Source organism: Oncorhynchus mykiss, chromosome 17 (assembly GCF_013265735.2).
Source record: "Oncorhynchus mykiss isolate Arlee chromosome 17, USDA_OmykA_1.1, whole genome shotgun sequence".
Taxonomy (NCBI): domain Eukaryota; kingdom Metazoa; phylum Chordata; class Actinopteri; order Salmoniformes; family Salmonidae; genus Oncorhynchus; species Oncorhynchus mykiss.
The window spans coordinates 28923500-28943583 of record NC_048581.1 but is presented as its reverse complement, the minus strand read 5'-3'; the positions used below and the strand labels follow the sequence as shown (position 1 = coordinate 28943583).

Here is a 20084-nt window from a genome sequence, read left to right as displayed (position 1 = left end):
ACATGCTGACCACCCCGCGTTGCAAAATAAATTGACATGCATGTTACTCAATCATTGCGCCAACAAGCGTCTGCGTTGCCAAACGCTAAAATAGAAATCCGTGCTATTAGTGACGCTGAACACGGTGCAAGTCCTACCTCTCCCATCTCCTCATTGGTTTATAGAAGCAGAAATCCACGTGCAACCTCCTCATTGGTTATACCCCCGTGGGTGATTGAAAGATGACCTGAGGTCAGTTGGTCAGTCAGCTGGTCAGTCAGCTGAGGTAATACACCTTATGAAAGTTAGATGCCAATTGCCATATAAAGTCCAAAGAAAAAGAAGCCTGGAAGGAGGAGAGATGACTAGAAATGAGTCGGTTGACCGTTTTATCTGTGTATTAATTGTCGGAGTAGAGGACCTTGTGCATTTCACGTAAAATAACAACCCAGGACAAATTAGCTAGCAACAGAATGCTATCTACCTAAATTGCCATAAATGTTTGCTTTTTGACCTGTTGCCAAATTAAAATAATTTGTTCAGAGTTTGTTTTTATACTTCAACCTGCATGTCGTGATTGCGTTTGGTGTGGGGGGACAAAATCAATTTGAGGACGCAGTTTGGGCATGATATTATTAGGCCTAAATAATGTCTACTCAAAGATGGTGATTTTATGCATGTTCACCTTCAGTGTTTTGAAAACTGATATCTGATTTATTAATTAAATTAATTTAACAGGTGATGGACTTTTAGTGGTGGAAGTGCAGTGTGTTTTAATCCATATGAAGCTTTAACAGTATAGTGACTTAGTTACTAATTTGTCATCTTTTCTCCTGGTGGATCACAAAGATTAAGGATTTAAAAAAATATCCCATTTAATAGATGATCACTATGGGACAAAAGAAACAGAGGGAACTGTCTTCACAGTTTTAATAATGATTTCTAAATTAGTTGTACGCAGCATAGAAATTATACAGTCACCTCTGAATGTTATAATGGATTTATTTTGTTATTGATCATCTCCTGGATGAAAAGTGAGGAAATTGACCGTTGCTTTTTATTTTCACTTTGTTAATTTCAGCAATTTCAGTTTAATCTACCAGAAAATACAACAAATATTGCAACATTATGGTTATTTCAAATATACTAATGGTTTAAGAAAACAAAATGATTTTAAAAAATAAGAGAACGGCATAACCTTGTAAAATATCACAAATAGGACTGTTGGAGTTGTCACACCCAACAAAATAGTTGGGACAAAACTATCGATGTACCGATTCTATGGCACATTGTTTATGAACTGATACACAAAACAACACCAGATTCAAAACTCTTTCTTGCAAAATTCTTGCAACCAATACAATGTTAGAAATATGGAGGATTCAACCATCCCAGCTCTGCAGATTTTGCTGCGAAGAGACAGAATCATTAGATCACTTGTTTTGGTACTGTCCATGTGTAGCTTGATTTTGGTCACAGGTTCAGGAATGGCTGAAGAATTGCAACATTTATCTGGAGCTAATTCTGCAATAATGACTGCTGGGTGATTTGAAAAGTCATAGTCAATCGATAAATAATATAATAATACTCTTAGCAAAAAAAAAAAATTTTTAACAATCTGTTGAAACTATGAGAATAGAAAGGTTCAGAAATGTTGTGAAACCTCACAGCTAAGTTGAAAAATATTTGACAATTAGATCAAAACTAGAGAGATAGATGGAAGGGATTGAGTGTAGCTGAAGGGTGGGACTAAAAACTAAATAAAATAAAAAGTAAAATATACTGTGTCAATAAAATGTGTATACACTAAACAGAAATATAAACACAGCATGTAAAGTGTTAGTCCTGTGTTTAATGGGCTGAAATAAAATATCCCAGAAATTTTCAGTACGCACAAAAAGCTTATTTTACTCACATTTTGTGCACAAATGTGTTTCCTCCCTGTTTGTGAGCATTTCCCCTTTGCCAAGATAATCCATCCACCTGACAGGTGTGGCATAACAAGAAGCTGTTTAAAGAAGGATTTTTAAGTCTTGAGACAAATGAGACATGGATTGTGTATGAACGGGGTATGGTAGTAAGTGCCAGGTGCCTCGGTTTGAGTGTGTCAAGAACTGCAATGCTGCTGTATTTTTCAGGCTCAACAGTTTCTCGTGTGTATTAAGAGTGGTCCCCAACCAAATGACATCCAGCTAACTTGACACAGCCGTGGGAAGCATTGGCGTCAACATGGGCCAGCATCCCTGTGGAACGCTTTCAACACCTTGTAGAGTCCATGCCCGAAGAATTGAGGCTGTTTTGAGGGCGAAATGGAGTGCAACAACCTATGTGATGTGATAATTGTGTTGTTTACTCTATAACCTGTTAGTTCAAATGCCTTGCCACCGTGACATATAGGCCTAAGGCTGAGCCCGAGACAATAAGAAGACAGTGGCAGAATAAATTCAACCACGCCTTTGTTTCGTCAAGAAATAGGAGAGCAACATCTGTCCGGTGAAGTCCACAAAGCATTTTGCATGTAACAGTTACATGGCCTACAGCATGGTCAAGCAAGTTAATGGTTCTGACATTTTCAGACTACTAAACAACCATTGATTTAGAACCACGGAGAGTTACTACAAGTCACAAAAAAAACTGGAGCTGCCGCCACTATTCCACAACCATTTCAACATCATCAAATCACTTATGCTTAGCTTAATACAGGGACAACTAAAATATACCAAAAGTATTTGTGGTTGTCCATGGTACTGGTGTGTGTAGGGCTATCTTCTGTATTCCACCCCTACCTTGTCACAACTCATTTGCTCAAATGCATTACAAAGGAAAGAAATTACACAAATTATCAGGCACACCTGTTAATTGAAATACCTTCCAGGTGACTACCTTGTGAAGCTGGTTGAGAGAATGCCAAGATTGTGCAAAGCTGTCATCAAGGCAAAGGGTGTGTCACGTTCTGACCTTTATTTCCGTTGTTTTGTATTTAGTATGGTCAGGGCGTGAGTTGGGTGGGCAGTCTATGTTTGTTTTTCTATGTTTTGGGGCATTTCTATGTTTTCGGCCTAGTATGGTTCTCAATCAGAGGCAGGTGTCATTAGTTGTCTCTGATTGAGAATCATACTTAGGTAGCCTGGGTTGCACTGTTTGTTTGTGGGTGATTGTCTATGTCAGTGGCTTGTGTCAGCACAGGTCTAATTTGTAGCTTCACGGTCGTCATTTGTTTATTGTTTTGTATGCAGTGTCAGTACTTTCTTGATTAAAGATTTACCATGGACACTTACCACGCCGCATTTTGGTCTTCCGATCCATCTCGCCTCTCCTCTTCAGATGAAGAGGAGGACGATCGTGACAGGGTGGCAACTTTTTTTTGCTTACTACATGATTCCATATGTGTTATTTCATAGTGTTGTCTTAAAGAGTCTGCCCTGCCTTGTGCCTGTTTCTGAGGCCTGCTGATGTTAAGAGCAAGGCACACTCCTCCCCCCAAGCGCTAGAAAAATGTGTTCTCATTCTATAACATTTCAAAATGCAATTGCGGAAAAACACGCCTTTGGAAGCTTTGTCTTCTCGTCCCCGTCGAAGAGAGGAGTGTCTGCATTTAATATGATTATTTGTACATAACCATGGGAATTAAGTTTCACTTTCAATTCTTGTAAGTAGGCAGTATTTTCCTCATATGACGTGGCTGGTTTATGTACAGTCTGTGCTGGCTGGAGCATAAATACCTGTGCACTACAAATTTGAGCAGGCGATCTCCTTATTGTCACTGGTAAGTAACGTTTTTTTACTGGCTTAGCTTGTTTCTTGCATTATGTCAAATTATACAAATGTGATCTGTAAAGTCATGTTGCTTACATTGCTTATGGATTCTAGACAATTAAATGGATATGGCTCAATAAAATAGTTTATCAAAGAGTGTCTGGATAAGAGAGTCTGCTAAATGACTAACATTTGACATGTAAAATGTTATATGCTCTACAGAGTGGTGCTAGAGAGGAGGATATACACAAACAAAATATGTATTTGGTTAGACAACTGACACAGACAACATTACTGTGTAACCAGAAAGGGAAGAGCAAGGCACTCTCCTCCCACCAGGCGCTAGAAAACAGAAAGGGAGTGGCACCATGAGCCATGATGGCACCGCAGCCAGGACCGTTCAAATCCAGGCTTCTATGAAATATGACCTATATTAATTACAATATGAGTGAAACATTCTTCCTTCCAATTTAAAAAAGTAACTTTATTGAAAAGCAGTAGACCACTGATTGGCCAGCTCATTCTCCTCAGGAGGATGACATCATCCTCTATGATGAAAGCAATTATTTTTGCAATGTCTGTTTGAGATGCAAGTTTGAGGTGGGGTTTTTGAATTGCTTTTTTTTCTCTCTCCAATTTATGCTTTGGTCACAAATAAGAGTATAGGATGAGTCAACAACATTATTTGGGTATAATTTAACAGAATATTAACTTTTAAAAGTGAGATTTTCACTGGACAGTTACTTTAATGTCTGCACCGTTGAGTTGTTTGAAAAAAAGGGGGAGAAAAAAATAACAAAATAATACATTAGGTTTCAATGAGAATGGCACTTTCTCTACATTGCAGGTTCAGTGGACAACATCAAGAAGCTCCTACAACACCTTGAAGAAAATAACACCATTTGCAGCTAAACCACTATGGTAATCTGAGGCAGTTCACCGTTGGAGAAAGATCAATTCAATATTCATGAATTTTCAGGGAGTTATTTCCATTTTCTGATTTTGCTTAAACTAATGTACAAAAACAAGTGAAAACTATATAGTTGATGATGTATTGAGTTACACTAATGTTTATATGACTCTTCTCCTCTTCTTTTTGAGTGTCTCTCACTCACCTCTGGCCGAAAGGGCGCGAACAGGCTGTATGTTGCCTTATAACATACAAACCAAAACTGATGGGTGATGCCATCGATCTAATCCGTGGGTCAGTGACGCGGCCCATGGTCAATGACAGTCAACGCTAGTCGTGGGTCAGTGACGCGGCCCATGTCAAAAACAGTCAGCTTTCTCTTCCGTCTTCTCCTATAAATTACACATATGTTTTGTGCACTTATTGCAAGAAATTGTATATCTATTCATAAATTAGGCCTTATTATTGTTATTATATTGTGTTTACCTTGTGTTTGTAAAATCAAGTAACATTCTACAATTTCATTTAATTGATAAGACATCAAATGCTTCCTTTATATAAGTTATGTATGGAAACATTTGAGGGCGAAAGTCAATTACTAACTATTATGAATAATTTCCCCAGAATTATGACGCGACAGATGGTTTTTCCCCTGCAGCAAAGGACAATGTGGATGGAGTAAGTTGTATACAGTAATATGTCATACACATCTTTTCACCGTGGCTCTGTCCACATCAGCATGCTTTCTCCATCTGAACATTTACAGTTTAAAGCCAACAAGAACTACACTCAACACTAGTTCAAAATGAACAGTAATATTCTTTGCCTTTGAGTAGGCCATGTCGGACCAGATAAATCTGTCATATTAAAAGTAATACCACGTTCAAGTGAAGCAGCGAAGATTTTCAGATTTTGGATATTTTCTCGTCTTCCAGGATTTTACAGAGCTCATCAAAAACTTCCACCATCTGAACATGTCTGGAGATGAGAAGATGGACTGGGTACGTGGTTTGATTATTCTTCACTGTGTGTACACATGACACACACGCGCGCCAAAGGGTGTGGTCATGGAAATTATATGACGAGCCGTTGTTGTCTCGTCTGTCTAAACAGGCTGATCAGGAAGTGGGAGTGACCTGCTGCCAGGAAGAGGAGCACAATGAGGAAATGGAATGGGTATGACGACGTACAATTTCTGTTATCAATATCATGAATTCACTTTCTTTGTGTGTCAGTAATGGAAAAGCCCTTTGTGAAAAAGGGAAAGCTAAACTACCGTTTAAACCATTGACAACTAAGATCGAGAAGAATGTCACTGATCCTCCTATATCAAGAATGTCAGAGCTAAAGGGGTGTCTGTACATTTGTAGAACTTGCACTAACAGCTTTGGGGACAATCACTCACTTCTTAAAATATTTGCGCAAATATATGGTGCAAACACTCATCTGGGTGTCTTTACAGATGACCTCAAGAAATCCCAGCTTCTGCATCTGGAGAGAAAGAAAAGATGAGGAAGACCGCCTTTAAATGAAGACAGCCTTTTTAAAATCTTCATTAACTAACCATCTGTTGGGTGGCTTGGTCATCAAAACATTGGCCTAGTTCACACTCCTGTTGTACAACGCATCTCACACATCAGCTGTGATACAATTTAAGAATCCTGTCAATGGGTTTGTCTGCACGTAAACAAAGATCCGTTGTATCACCTCAGCGTGAACTAGGCCACTGTAGCCTAAAGATGGCATTGGTACACGCGTAGGGTTTTGTAAATACTGTACAGTAGGATATATGGTTATACAATCTAGATTGATATGTAAATATGTTGAGTATCTATTTATTTTCTCACTCATCTGTCATTCGTTGGCCTATTTAATGTTCTGAGGGCGAAAAGGGGAGGGGGGACGACTAAAATATTTGGAATGTGTCCCTAATGTTTTGTACACAGTGTATATATTACCCCACAACATTCACTCTTCCCATTAGTCCTTGGATTTATTTTTGTGTAGCTAATTCTCCTCAAAAAAGTACATCTGCTGTCTATTTGTTTGTCAATATTAATGTGTTCAGTGTCTTGTCTCCTTGTCAAATGAGTGTCTGTCAATTTAGTTGTATATCTGTATCACATGAAGTTATCCTTCGAACAGAGAAAGGGTGGTACCTAGTGGGGGCGGAGGGGTCAAATAAATCAACACAAACTGTGAAGTACTGATATTCAATGATGTGCATAAAACGACTCAGACTGTAAATTACATTCTTATTGGCATTGATTTTTTTTGTTTTTTATTTGACAATTTTCAACAATGCAACCACTGTGGTGCTCTTGGAAATACACTAAAACAAAATAGACAAGATTATAGCATATAAAATACACCTCATCAGTAAGGAGGAATCAGTCAAATAAATAAAATAGATGATCAAGTAGCATTCATTAATACAATTATACTTTCTTTTAGCATGTGCAGTTTTAAAGCATATTGCCCATAAACTATTACGGTTTATCTTAAAACTAGCATAGGACGGCTTTTATATACACTACCGTTCAAAAGTTTGGGGCCTCTTAGAAATGTCCTTGTTTTCGTTGTACGAGATCTTCAGTTTCTTGGCAAATTCTCACATGGAATAGCCTCCATTTCTCAGAACAAGAATAGACTGACGAGTTTCAGAAGAAACTTATTTGTTTCTGGCCATTTTGAGGTTGTAATCGAACTCACAAATGCTGATGCTCCAGATACTCAACTAGTCTAAAGAAGGACAGTTTTATTGCTTCTTTAATCAGAACAACAGTTTTCAGCTGTGCGAACATAATTGCAAAAGGGTTTTCTAATGATCAATTAGCCTTTTAAAATGATAAACTTGGATTCGCTAACAACACCATGCCATTGGAACACAGGAGTGACGGTTGCTGATAATGGAATGGGCCTCTGTACGCCTATGTAGATATTCCATAAAAAAATTACCCGTTTCCAGCTACAACAGTCATTTACAGATTTAACAACGTCGACACTATTTCTGATCAATTTGATGTTATTTTAATGGACAAAAAAATTGCTTTTCTTTCAAAAACAAGGACATTTCTAAGTGACCCCAAACTGTTGAATGGTAGTGTAGTTTGGTACACCATTCAGTTCCTCTGCACAAGTGTTAAGGAAATAACTTTTTGGGGGGGCAAAAATGGCTCTGGTGTGATGACAGAGTCTCCAATGAAATTAAGATAACCATACAGGTAACTGGGGCAAGGTCATGTATAATTTAAAAAAACATAAACAGTTTGATCTGCACCTCCCGGAAATCAACTGGAAGCCCGTTCAGTTCCCTGAAATTATTAGGACCAATGTTCATCCTAGGGCTGAGTTTAAGTATAATTAATCTGCAGGTTTGGGTAGGTTACTTTCTAAATGTAATCAGTTACAGATACTAATTACCTGTCCTAAATTGTAATCAGCAACGTAATTTTTGGTTTACCCAAACTCAGTAACGTAATCACATTACTTTCCCCTTAAGAGCCATTAGAATAATACAAAAATGGACACTACCGGTCAAAAGTTTTAGAACACCTACTCATTCAAGGGTTTTTCATTATGTCTTACTATTCTCTACATTGTAGAATAATAGGGAAGACATCAAAACTATGAAATAACATATATGGAATCATGTAGTAACCAAAAAAGTGTTAAACAAATCATCAAAATGTATTTTATATTTGCGATTCTTCATATAGCCACCCTTTGCCTTGATGACAGCTTTTCACATTCTTGGCATTCTCTCAACCAGATTCACCTGGAATGCTTTTCCAACACTCTTGAACTATTTCCCACATATGCTGAGAACTTGTTGGCTGATTTTCCTTCATTCTGCAGTCCGACTCATCCCAAACCATCTCAATTTGGTTGAGGTCGGGGGATTGTGGAGGACAGGTCATCTGATGCAGCACTCCATCACTCTCCTTCTTTGTCAAATAACCTTTACACAGCTTGGAGGTGTGTTTTGGGTCATTGTCAAATCAAACTGTATTTGTCACATGTGCCGCAGATTGGTCACATGCACACGCAGATTGGTTGAGCTAATTTGTTCATGTAGGTAGGGGTGAAGTGACTATGCATTGACAAACAGCGAGTGTCAGCAGTGTACAAAACCAATGGGGGGAGGGGGAGGGGGTCAATGTAAATAGTCCGGTGGCCATTTGATTAATTGTTCAGCAGTCTTATGGCTTAGGGGTAGCTGTTAAGGAACATTTTGGTCCTAGACTTGGCGCTCCGGTACCGCTTGCCTTGCGGTAGCAGAGAAAACAGTCTATGACTTGGGTGACAGGAGTCTCTGATAATATTATGGTCTTTCCTCTGACACCGCCTATTATATAGGTTCTGGATGGCAGGAAGCTTGGCCCCAGTGATGGACTGGGCTGTTCGCCCTACCCTCTGTAGTGCCTTACGGTCAGATGCCGAGCAGTTGCCATACCAGCTGGTGATGCAACCGGTCAGGATGCTCTCGATGGTGCAGCTGTATACATTTTTGGGGATCTGGGGACCCATGCCAAATCTTTTCAGTCTCCTGAGGGGGAAAATGTTTTGTTGTGCCATCTTCACAACTGTCTTGGTGTGTTTGGACCATGATAGTTCTTTGGTGATGTGGACACCAAGGAACTTGAAACTCTGGGTGAACTGGGAGTACAGGAGGGGATGGAGTACACACCTCTAAGGGGCCCCCGTGTTGAGGATCAGTGTGGCAGATGTGTTGTTGCCTACCTTTACCACCTGGGGGCGGCCCGTCAGGAAGTCCAGGATCCAGTTGCAGAAGGAGGTGTTTAGTCCCAGGGTCCTTAGCTTAATGATGAGCTTTGTGGGCACTATGGTGTTGAATGCTGAGCTGTAGTCAATGAACAGCATTCTCACATAGGTGCTCCTATTGTCCAGGTGGGAAAGGGCAGCGTGGAGTGGAATTGAGATTGCGTCATTTGTGGATCTGTTGGGGCGGTATGCGAATTGGAGTGGGTCTAGGGTATCAGGGAGGATGCTGTTGATGTGAGCCATGACCAGCCTTTCAAAGCACTTCACAGCTACCGATGTGGGTGCTACGGGGCGGTAATCATTTAGGCCTGTTGAAAACAAATGATAGTCCCACTAAGCGCAAACCAGATGGGATGGCATATCGCTGCAGAATGCTGTGGTAGGAGGATCAGCATGGCAGATGTGAAGGCACAACCATGCTGGTTAAGCTTGCCTTGAATTCTAAATAAATCACAGACAGTGTCACCAGCAAAGCACCCCCACAAATCCCACCTCCTCCTCCATGTTTCACAGTGGGAAGCACAGATGGGGAGATCATCTGTTCTGACCAAAGGACATATTTCCACCGGTCTAATGTTCATTGCTCATGTTTCTTGGCCCAAGCAAGCAAACTGGATGCAGTTTATCACAGTGCCATCCGTTTTGTTACTAAAGCACCTTATACTACCCACCACTGCGACCTGTATGCTCTAGTCGGCTGGCCCTCGCTACATATTCGTCGCCAGACCCACTGGCTCCAGGTCATCAACAAGTCCATGCTAGGTAAAGCTCCGCCTTATCTCAGTTCACTGGTCACGATGGCAACACCCACCCGTAGCACGCGCTCCAGCAGGTGTATCTCACTGATCATCCCTAAAGCCAACATCTCATTTGGCCGCCTTTCGTTCCAGTTCTTTGCTGCCTGTGACTGGAACGAATTGCAAAAATTGCTGAAGTTGGAGACTTTTATCTCCCTCACCAACTTCAAACATCTGCTATCTGAGCAGCTAACCGATCGCTGCAGCTGTACATAGTCTATCGGTAAATAGCCCACCCAATTTTACCTACCTCATCCCCATACTGTTTATATTTATTTACTTTTCTGCTCTTTTGCACACCAGTATCTCTACCTGTACATGACCATCGGATCATTTATCTCTCCAGTGTTAATCTGCAAAATTGTAATTATTCACCTACCTCCTCATGCCTTTTGCACACAATGTATATAGACTCTCTTTTTTTTCTACTGTGTTATTGACTTGTTAATTGTTTACTCCATGTGTAACTCTGTGTTGTCTGTTCACACTGCTATGCTTTATCTTGGCCAGGTCGCGGTTGTAAATGAGAACTTGTTCTCAACTAGCCTACCTGGTTAAATAAAGGTTAAATAAAAAATAAATAATAATAAAATAAAGTCTCTTCTTCTTATCTGTGTCCTTTAGTAGTGGTTTCTTTGCAGCAATTCGACCATAAAGCCCTGATTCACACAGTCTCATCTGAACAGTTGATGTTGAAATGTGTCTGTTACTTGAAGTTATTTGGGCTGCAAGAGTCTGGTAACTCTAATGAACTTAACCTCTGCAGCAGAGGTAACTCTGGGTCTCCCTTTCCTGTGGCAGTCGTGAGAGCCAGTTGAGAGCCAGTTGAGAGCCAGTTTCATCATAGCGCTTGATGGTTTTGCGACTGCACTTGTAGAAACTTTCACAGTGCTTGAAATGTTCCAGATTGACTGACCTTCATGTCTTAAAGTAATGATGGACTGTCATTTCTCTTTGCTTGTTTGATCTGTTCTTGCCATAATATGGACTTGGTCTTTTACCAAATAGGGCTATCTTCTGTATACCACCCCTACCTTGTCACAACCCAACTGATTGGCTCAAACACATTAAGAAGGAAAGAAATTCCACAAATCAACTTTTAACAAGGCACACCTCTTACAGTTTTTGACAATTGCTTACACATGATTTCTGAAACTCTTTCTGAAGCTCCTTTTCTCTAGACTCTACAAACAAAACCCCAAAGCACACACACAACATGCAAAACGTCAGACATCTCTTTCAAAACCAAACACTTAATTCAAAACTATTTGAACTCTTCTCAAAATCGTGTTTTTGTATAAAAACTCTACACACAAACCATCAAATGATCAGCTCTTAGACACGTCAACTACACACAGATGTGACAAATGTAAAACACTTCTCTCTTGTGTCTTTTGCATGTTCGGTGGAGTCCACGGCAGTTTGTCATAGCACTCACACATACATGTATGTGCACAAATATGTATGCATATTCAGTATATATTTACACTATCAACAGAAATGCAAGGGGGGGGGGAAATAAAATGTATTTCTTTCTCAATTTTTTTTATTTTCATCCAGATTTTGGGATAAACAGTAACAGACAAAACAAATACAGTAGAAGATAAACAAATAGGCTTCTCGCCCTTCTTGTCCTCCTCCTTGTCCTCTTCCTCCTCCTTGTCCCCCTCTTATGCTCACTCTTCTTCCTCTAACTCTCTCTCCAAAATTGGCCTCCATTGATGTCCAAACCAAGAAAGACAACCTGAAGCCTATTTATAGTGCTCAAGCTCTGATTTCTAAGCGAAGAAATGAACTATAAGTGTTTTCACACATGAGCAATGGGTGTAGGTAATTGGTAAATGAGTGTGGCATTTGAAATGGCAATGTTTTCCAAACGAAACACAAGACCTGTTAGTTTTGAATGATGTGTCTACTGTAGAGAACTGTGTTTAGTAGTTTGCAAGAAGTGTGTTTTATAATTGCAAATAATAATGTGCTTGTAGTTTTGCAGACTTGGTCTGAAGATTAGACACATGAGTTAATTGTTTCACTGAGTGTGCCTCAAGTACCACTTTTAGTGTGTAAGCGATTGTAAAAAACTGTAATTGAAATGCATTCCAGGTGACTAGGTCATGAAGCTGGTTGAGAGAATGCCAAGAGTTTCCAAAGCTGCCATCAAAGGCAAAGGGTGGCTACTTTGAACAATCTCAAATGGTTTGGTTACTACATGATTCCATATGGGTTATTTCATAGTTTTGATATCTTCGCTATTATTCTACAATGTAGAAAATATAAAAAGTTAAGAAAAACCCTTGAATGAGTAGTTCACATTTTTGACTGGTACTATATATCCCTGGCATATTACATAATTTATGCAGCAGCATTCAAAACATTTTTGGACTCACCTTGTTGTACGTGTTCACTTGTACAGGAAGGTGGAGTGGCGGTCCTTTGTGGGCAAATTTTGTTATCAAACTTTGTCATCAAAGTCTGGCATTCTCTGGATTTATGGTGCTTTCAAGACAACTGGGAACTCTGGAAAAAACAAGGTAGAATCATGATGAAGTCAGTGATCTTCAGGTCGTAGCTCTAGAGTTCCCCACTTACAATTCCGAGTTGGATGACCGTTCAAAATGTATTTTCCCAGTCGGAGCTCGTTCTTCCTGAGTTACCAGCTGTCTCGAACTCACTAAAGTCATATTTCCCAATTCTGAGGGAACAGTTGTTTTGAGAGCTTCAGAAATGGTGCTGGATTGACAGCATGGCCAATGTTGAATGTTAATCATTTTAAGCTTGGAAAAGAGACCCTTAAACAGAGAATTGGGTCCACACACACTCCACTGAATAGCAGGCTAGTGATTGCTTTGCATTGCTTGCAGATAGCCACTGATTCCTTCCAAACCACTCATTGTTGAATTTGCGATTTCCAACTTGTGTAATGTTTATATCCAATGGCCGATGAGCACCAATACGTTTTATCTATAATTTCTCTTCATTATTTCTCTTCACATGACAACAAATAAAAAGGATTTGCCAGTAGATTGTCAACTTGATTCATGATGATGACTGCTAGCTAAGATTTTGATAGTGTGATGTTGACATGATCAGTCTAATCAAAGCTACTGTACATATAACGTGATTTGGCATCATTTTATCTATGGCAAATGACCTTGAGCCTTCTTGGATGGGCACTTATGGCAGCACCCAAGGGGCTTGAATTGTCAAGCTCTACCGTTAGATTTGGCCGTGACATAGTGTCCCCATAAGTGACAGAACACTGAGCCAATATCAGGCAACTAGAGAACATTACCAACCCCTATGCGCCATATTTGTAAAAAACAATGTGGGCTAAAAATGTGGGGCTCTGGCCTACATTGCACTGAATGACGGGTCTCCACTGTCACACATAGCTCATTGAGAGAGCATTAGTGTGATTCACATCAATGGCTATGTAGGCTACATCATTGCTGTCGTCCTAACCTCCAAGCGTTTATTCAAGTTGGATCATCTTTGGATGCTGACAGCGGTCGCACCATTGGAAAACATAGCTTGGACTGTAGCCTACAAAAGCCTATAAGCCAATTTATGCTTGATCTGAAAATGTGGTCTTACACGGAACACAAACCGGCTGCGCGCGTGCGCCATCGTGCATACAATTATTTTGTCCCCAACACCAAACGCGATCACGACATGCAGGTTAAAATATCAAAACAAACTCTGAACAAATGACATTTATTTGGGGACAGGTCGAAAAGCATTAAACATGTATGGCAATTTAGCTAGCTAGCTTGCACTTGCTAGCTAATTTGACCTATTTAGCTAGCTTGCTGTTGCTACCTAATTTGTCCTGGGACATAAACATTGAGTTGTTATTTTACCTGAACAAGGTCCTCTACTCTACTCTGACAATTAATCCACACATAAAACGGCCAACCAAATCGTTCCTAGTCATCTCTCCTCCTTCCCGGCTTTATCATCTTTGAACTTATATGGTGATTGGCATCTACACTTTCATAGTATTACCACGATAACCGGCAAAACATTTCGTCTTTCAATCACCCATGTGGGGATAACCAATGAGGAGATGGCACGTGGGTACCTGCTTCTATATGGCACGTGAGTACCTGCTTCTATATGGCACGTGAGTACCTGCCTGTTTGCCACAGTGTCTCCTGACCCCTCCTGTCTCAGCCTCCAGTATTTATGCTGCATGTGTCGGGGGGCTAGGGTCAGTCTGTTATCCGGTGTCCTGTGTACATTTAAGCATGCTCTCTTTCTTTCTCTCTCTCGGAGGACCTGAGCCCTAGGACCATACCTCAGGACTACCTGGCATGATGACTCCTTGCTGTCCCCAGTCCACCTGACCATGCTGCTGCTCCAGTTTCAACTGTTCTGCCTACGGCTATGGAACCCTGACCTGTTCACCGGACGTGCTACCTGTCCCGGGACCTGCTGTTTTCAACTCTCTAGAGACAGCAAGAGCGGTAGAGATACTCTTAATGATCGGCTATGAAAAGCCAACTGACATTTACTCCTGAGGTGCTGGCTTGTTGCACCCTCAACAACTACTGTGATTATTATTATTATTATTTGACCATGCTGGTCATTTATGAACATTTGAACATCTTGGCCATGTTCTGTTATAATCTCCACCCGGCACAGCCAGAAGAGGACTGGCCACCCCTCATAGCCTGGTTCCTCTCTAGGTTTCTTCCTAGGTTTTGGCCTATCTAGGGAGTTTTTAGCCACCGTGCTTCTACACCTGCATTTATTTTAGCTCTTGGCAATGCAGACGCTCGTTGGTACGTGCGAGCAGTGTGGGTGGAATAATTGAATAACATAGAATTCTAAATATATTTTGCAACGCTTGCGCATGCAAAGCGAGTGGTGTGGTCAGCCTATTAGGCTCTGTATGGAGGGTGTAACCCAATTGCGGAGCCTACTGAAGCATGTATAAACACAAACTCACTTCCTTGACAACTTCCTTCTGCTCAGATATGCAAAGTGCAAGAAGCATGAATGCCTTGACTTCTGCTGAGGCTATATCACAGTAAATGCTGTACGGTCACTGCAGATTTCGGATTGACCATCAAAGGCATTTGGTGTGTCATCATAGTGGTCTCTGTCTTGCAGAGGTGGGACCAAGTCGCTATTATTTGAGCCACAAGCAAGACTCAAGTCATAAGGTCCGAGTCTCAAGTCGAGCCCAAGTAGTACTAGAAGGGGTCATGTCTCCAGTCAAGACATGTTTTTTTTTTTCAAGTCAAGTAGTCTAAAAAAAAATCTATACATGCAATGACTTGTTCAACTAAAAATCTTTGTCTATTTATTGAGCATAGGCTACTCATCTTTGCTCACCTGCACAACAAACAAAAAAACAGTTATGCATGTCAAACACGAGACCTAACGCAGTGAAAAGTCCCCCGTACATTACCGATAGAGTACAGTTACAGATAACAGTAAGAATACACAAGGGCATGAAATCAGCAGAAGGAAAGGCAGGTTGACTTGCTCAGTGTAGATTTATTTACTGGTCTTGGTGATCCAATGACGAAAGCAAAATATCATTAAGCAATAAGGCCCGAGGGCGTGTGGTATATGGCCAATATACCACGGCCACGGGCTGTTCTTATGCACGATGCAACGCGGAGTGCCTGGACACAGCCCTTAGCTGTGGTTTATTGGCCATATATCACAACCACCTGAGGTTAATATTGTTGATCACTACATTATAGTATTATGTCAATTCTCTCCCTACAATTTGATGTTTGCACTGCACCCAATTCTATAGCCCAATCAGAGGGCCGAGTGTGCGTTTCACAAGCCAATCTGTTGCACTTTTTATTGCAAGGGGCGATGTTGCAGCTACTGTCTCTGTCTGCGTGTGGAGTAATCCACGGACTCTGTGCCACAAAACAAGTGACAAAACATGGCCAGATCATTTCAAGTCATCAGTCTTAAATCAAAGTCAAGTCCTGGATCTTGAGGCTTCAAGTCAAGTCTCAAGTTATTACATTTTTAAAATTTAACTAGGCAAGTCAGTTAAGAACAATTCTTATTTACAATGATGGCCTAACCATAACGACGTTGGGCCAATTGTGCGGCGCCCAATGGGACTCCCAATCACAGCCGGTTGAGATGCAGTGCCTTAGACTGCTGCGCCACTCGGGAGCCCAAATCGGGAGCCTGGATCTATCAAGTCAAGTATCAAGTCATCAAATTTGTGACGAGTCAGACTCGAGTCCAAGTCAAGTCATGTACCTGGTGTCTACAGCTTCTGCTGACTTGTGGTCAGACTTTAGGCCGAACAAACTTAAACGTGTGCCTTTTTCAATTATGATTTGAATGTCATTGAGAAAGCAGAAAGGTGTCAAATATAATTTGCTTTCGCAAACATCATTTCTGAATTTAAAAGTAATCCTAGAAGTAATCATCTAGTTTTTCAAAAGCATCTCTAATCTGATTTCAATATTTTAGATTACAATTCATTTTTTAATAATCCGTTACGTATAACAGATTGTATTAAAATGATTATGTAACATTGAAGCAAGGACAATCCGTTACTCCAACTCTCTTCATTAGTTTGTTTTTGGGCCTTTTTTAATTTGTCCTTCAGATTTGTTGTTATGCCACTGAACCATGAGATACAATAATAGTCATAGTGTGTGGTAGTAATTCTATAGGAAGAGAGAGACTGTAGATTCCTCTTACAGGAACTTTATTATAAGATTTGCACAAATGAATCAATCAACCATTACCAGGAATGTTGAATGCTTAACAAACATAGTCGGGTCTCTGCTTTTATAGGAAAAAATACAACCCCTTTCTGTATACGTGGCAGCCAGCAGATAGTGTGTAAAAAACAATTAGTTGTCTGTGCAGATTTAAGAAAGCATGAGGTTGACAGCCCGAGGGCTCAACCGTCTAACTGCATTTACAACAGCAAACACTATAATGTGCTATTTTCTGCAAATGTACATACATGTGACCTCTTGTAAGAGCACCCAAACGGCTCTTAGCTGTAAGCTCAGTCTTATGACTAAGTCATAGAAAGACAAGTTCGTATCCGTTTAGAAAAAACCCTAGAATATAACATGAGACCGTTATTTTGGCCGTAAACAAACGGGATAGCATGATTAATTATGTCATTTTCCACATCAAGTGGCACTGGATTGTTACGATAAACTAGGAGTGGTGGGTGGAATCAGGCTCAGAGAGCAGGGTTCAGTCGTTTGTCAAATTTATTCACCGGCGCAACAAAAACGGTCACGCCAACACACAGGGCGTATACAAGTTACCAGTCCAAACAACAGGACAAAATAGTCCGGAGAATAAAGACACGAACAAATAACATCATCCAACAGAGTAACAAGAAACAAGCCCGCACAAATACCCAGCGGGCCTAGTGCCCTTAAATAGCCTACAAACAAACCCTAACACAAAACAGGTGTACCCAATTACCCAATAACCAAAAACAAACGGAAAGGGAATCGATGGCAGCTAATAGGCCGGCGACGACGACCGCCGAGCACCGCCCGAACAGGAAGAGGCACCATCTTCGGCGAGGTTCGTGACATGGATGTTGTCAGGAATGTTGTTGTCAGAAATGTTGTCAGGGTCCTCATAGTCTCTGTATCCAGGAACTTGGTGACTCTTGCCAGGAACTTTGTCCTGTAGTGAACCTTCAGAACAATGACCTTCAGAACCATGATTTCACCTGTCATGTGCTGGTCCAGATTACATCCCAAGTATGTAATGCAGCATATCTCTTTCACCGCTAGACCATTACACTTGACCGAGAAGTTGGAAGTTTCTAACATTGTGTTTGGAACCAAACAGGATACATTCTGTCTTGCCTAAATGCAGAGGCAGTTTGTTGTCGGATAACTACTTACTGACTTTAGTCAGTTCACTGCTTAGAGTCTTTTCAATGGTCTCCTTATTCTTATCTGAAACCAGTCATCCGCATTCTGGAACAGAGGACATGAACAGGCAGAATCCATGTAATTTATGTAGAGCAAAAAAAGCGAAGGTAGTACAGAAGTACTCCACTTGTCAGAATTTTGGTGGATCCTGGTGGATCCTGTTACAAAAAGAAGAATCTCGCCCAGTCATAACACGTGATATGCAGTATAGCATAAAAGCACCACAGGGAACAAAACACAATTTGAAGCAAAACAAAAACACAAAAAGCATAAAAATAAAGTGGAAAGTGTCGCGACTTTGACCGAAGTTGGTCCCTCTCCTTGTTTGGGCGGTGTTCGGCAGTCGACGTCACCGGCCTTCTAGCCATCGCCGATCCACTTTTCATTTTCCATTTGTTTTGTCCTTGTCTTACACACCTGACTTCATTCCCCCAATTACTTTTTCATTATTTAACCCTCTCTTCCCCCATGTTTGTTTGTGAGTGATTGTTTGTTTGTATGTAATACGGTCTGTTATTGTGGGCTAGATTATTGAGTCTGTCTTAGTGGGAAGTACTGGTGGTCCACTTTGGCCAAGGACGTGAGGGTTTATGTTTCCTCCTGCTCGGTGTGCGCCCAGTGCAAGGCTCCCAGGCACCTGCCCAAAGGGACGTTACAACCCCTACCCGTTCCACAACGGCCATGGTCGCACCTGTCGGTGGGCTTCCTGACGTATCTTCCTCCCTCTCAGGAGTGGGAGGGGTACGGTCCGGAGGAGAGATGCTTTCGTTGCTGCGGGAGTTCCACCGTCTCTATCCGGATCGCTCTGGGTCATCCCCGAGGTCGGTGTCATGAATGGCAATTAAAACAGTAAAAAAATGAATAAGGTTTTAAAATGTCTGTCCTATATCTAGGAGATACTGTATGAGAAAGCTCTAGTTGTTGTTGTGTTTTCTTTTACACATATTGAACCTCTTTTTTTGGATATGCACTAAACTACCTCCATACTTCTATTCATCTTTTAAACGGGTACTGGTTACCTTCAGATGAGTCTCCTGACACTTGTGGGAGTCATAGTGTTCTCCGTTTTACTCTATCTTTCCATAAAGTGGTCATGCAAGCCAAACCGTCTGAATGCTACAGTCGTTTTTGTGACAAGACCAATTTTCAGGATGTTTCATGGTCTTACAAGAGCCGTTGTAGCTCGGCCACCTTCCACCACAGATGCAGAATGCCGCCATAAGCATTTGCGGTGGATTTATACACAGCCCATGCAAAAAAAAAAAGATATCTCTAGCTTTCACTGACTGATTTTAATGGAGATGTTTGTATTATGTTACATAGATTGACTCTTCGGGGTGTCAATAGACTCTAGAGGGTTTTAAGGCAGGATCTAGGCAGATCTGCAATTAATAATTTGCAGAAATTAGGCTTTTCGTTTAATACATATGATTTTATATCGCTTTTCTAAAACCCAAAGACGCTTCAATAAGCAACTATAAGGAAAACCAACACAAAAAAAGCAACAAGTTACCTGGGATAGGGTGGAAGAGGAGGTGGGAAGCAAGAGACAACACAAACAAAAACTTCTAGATGGTGTGTAGATAGTTCAAAACGGAAGTGAAATGTTGCAATCCCCAGAGGACATCCTCTGAACTTTACACTCTACGACACACTACAATAAGTCATGCACTGACAGTCCAAACACTGCTCTTTGGTCTTGGCTGTGGTGGAGAGTTTGGAATCTGATTGATTGCTTCTGCGGACAGGTGTCTTTTATACAGGTAACAAACTGAGATTAGGAGCACACCCTTTAAGAGTCTGCTTCTAATCTCAGCTCATTACCTGTATAAAAGACACCTGGGAGCCAGAAATCTTTCTGATTGAGATGGGGTCAAATACGTATTTCCCTCATTAAAATGCAAATCAATTTATAACTTTTTTGACATGCGTTTTCTGGATTTTTTTGTT

The 20084-nt window shown here is 40.8% G+C and overlaps 1 protein-coding gene across 2 annotated transcripts; it reads left to right on the top strand.

The window, feature by feature from the left end:
• Positions 1–3613: 3613 nt before the first annotated feature.
• Positions 3614–6913, top strand: vig-2 (VIG-2 protein). Of its 2 annotated transcripts, XM_036947880.1 has the most exons (6): positions 3614–3745; positions 4583–5013; positions 5270–5323; positions 5581–5646; positions 5759–5821; positions 6108–6895. In XM_036947880.1, exons 2-6 carry the CDS (start codon positions 4963–4965, stop codon positions 6171–6173), a joined length of 300 nt encoding a protein of 99 aa, XP_036803775.1. In that variant the 5' UTR covers positions 3614–3745; positions 4583–4962; the 3' UTR covers positions 6174–6895.
• The last annotated feature ends 13171 nt before the right edge of the window (positions 6914–20084 follow it).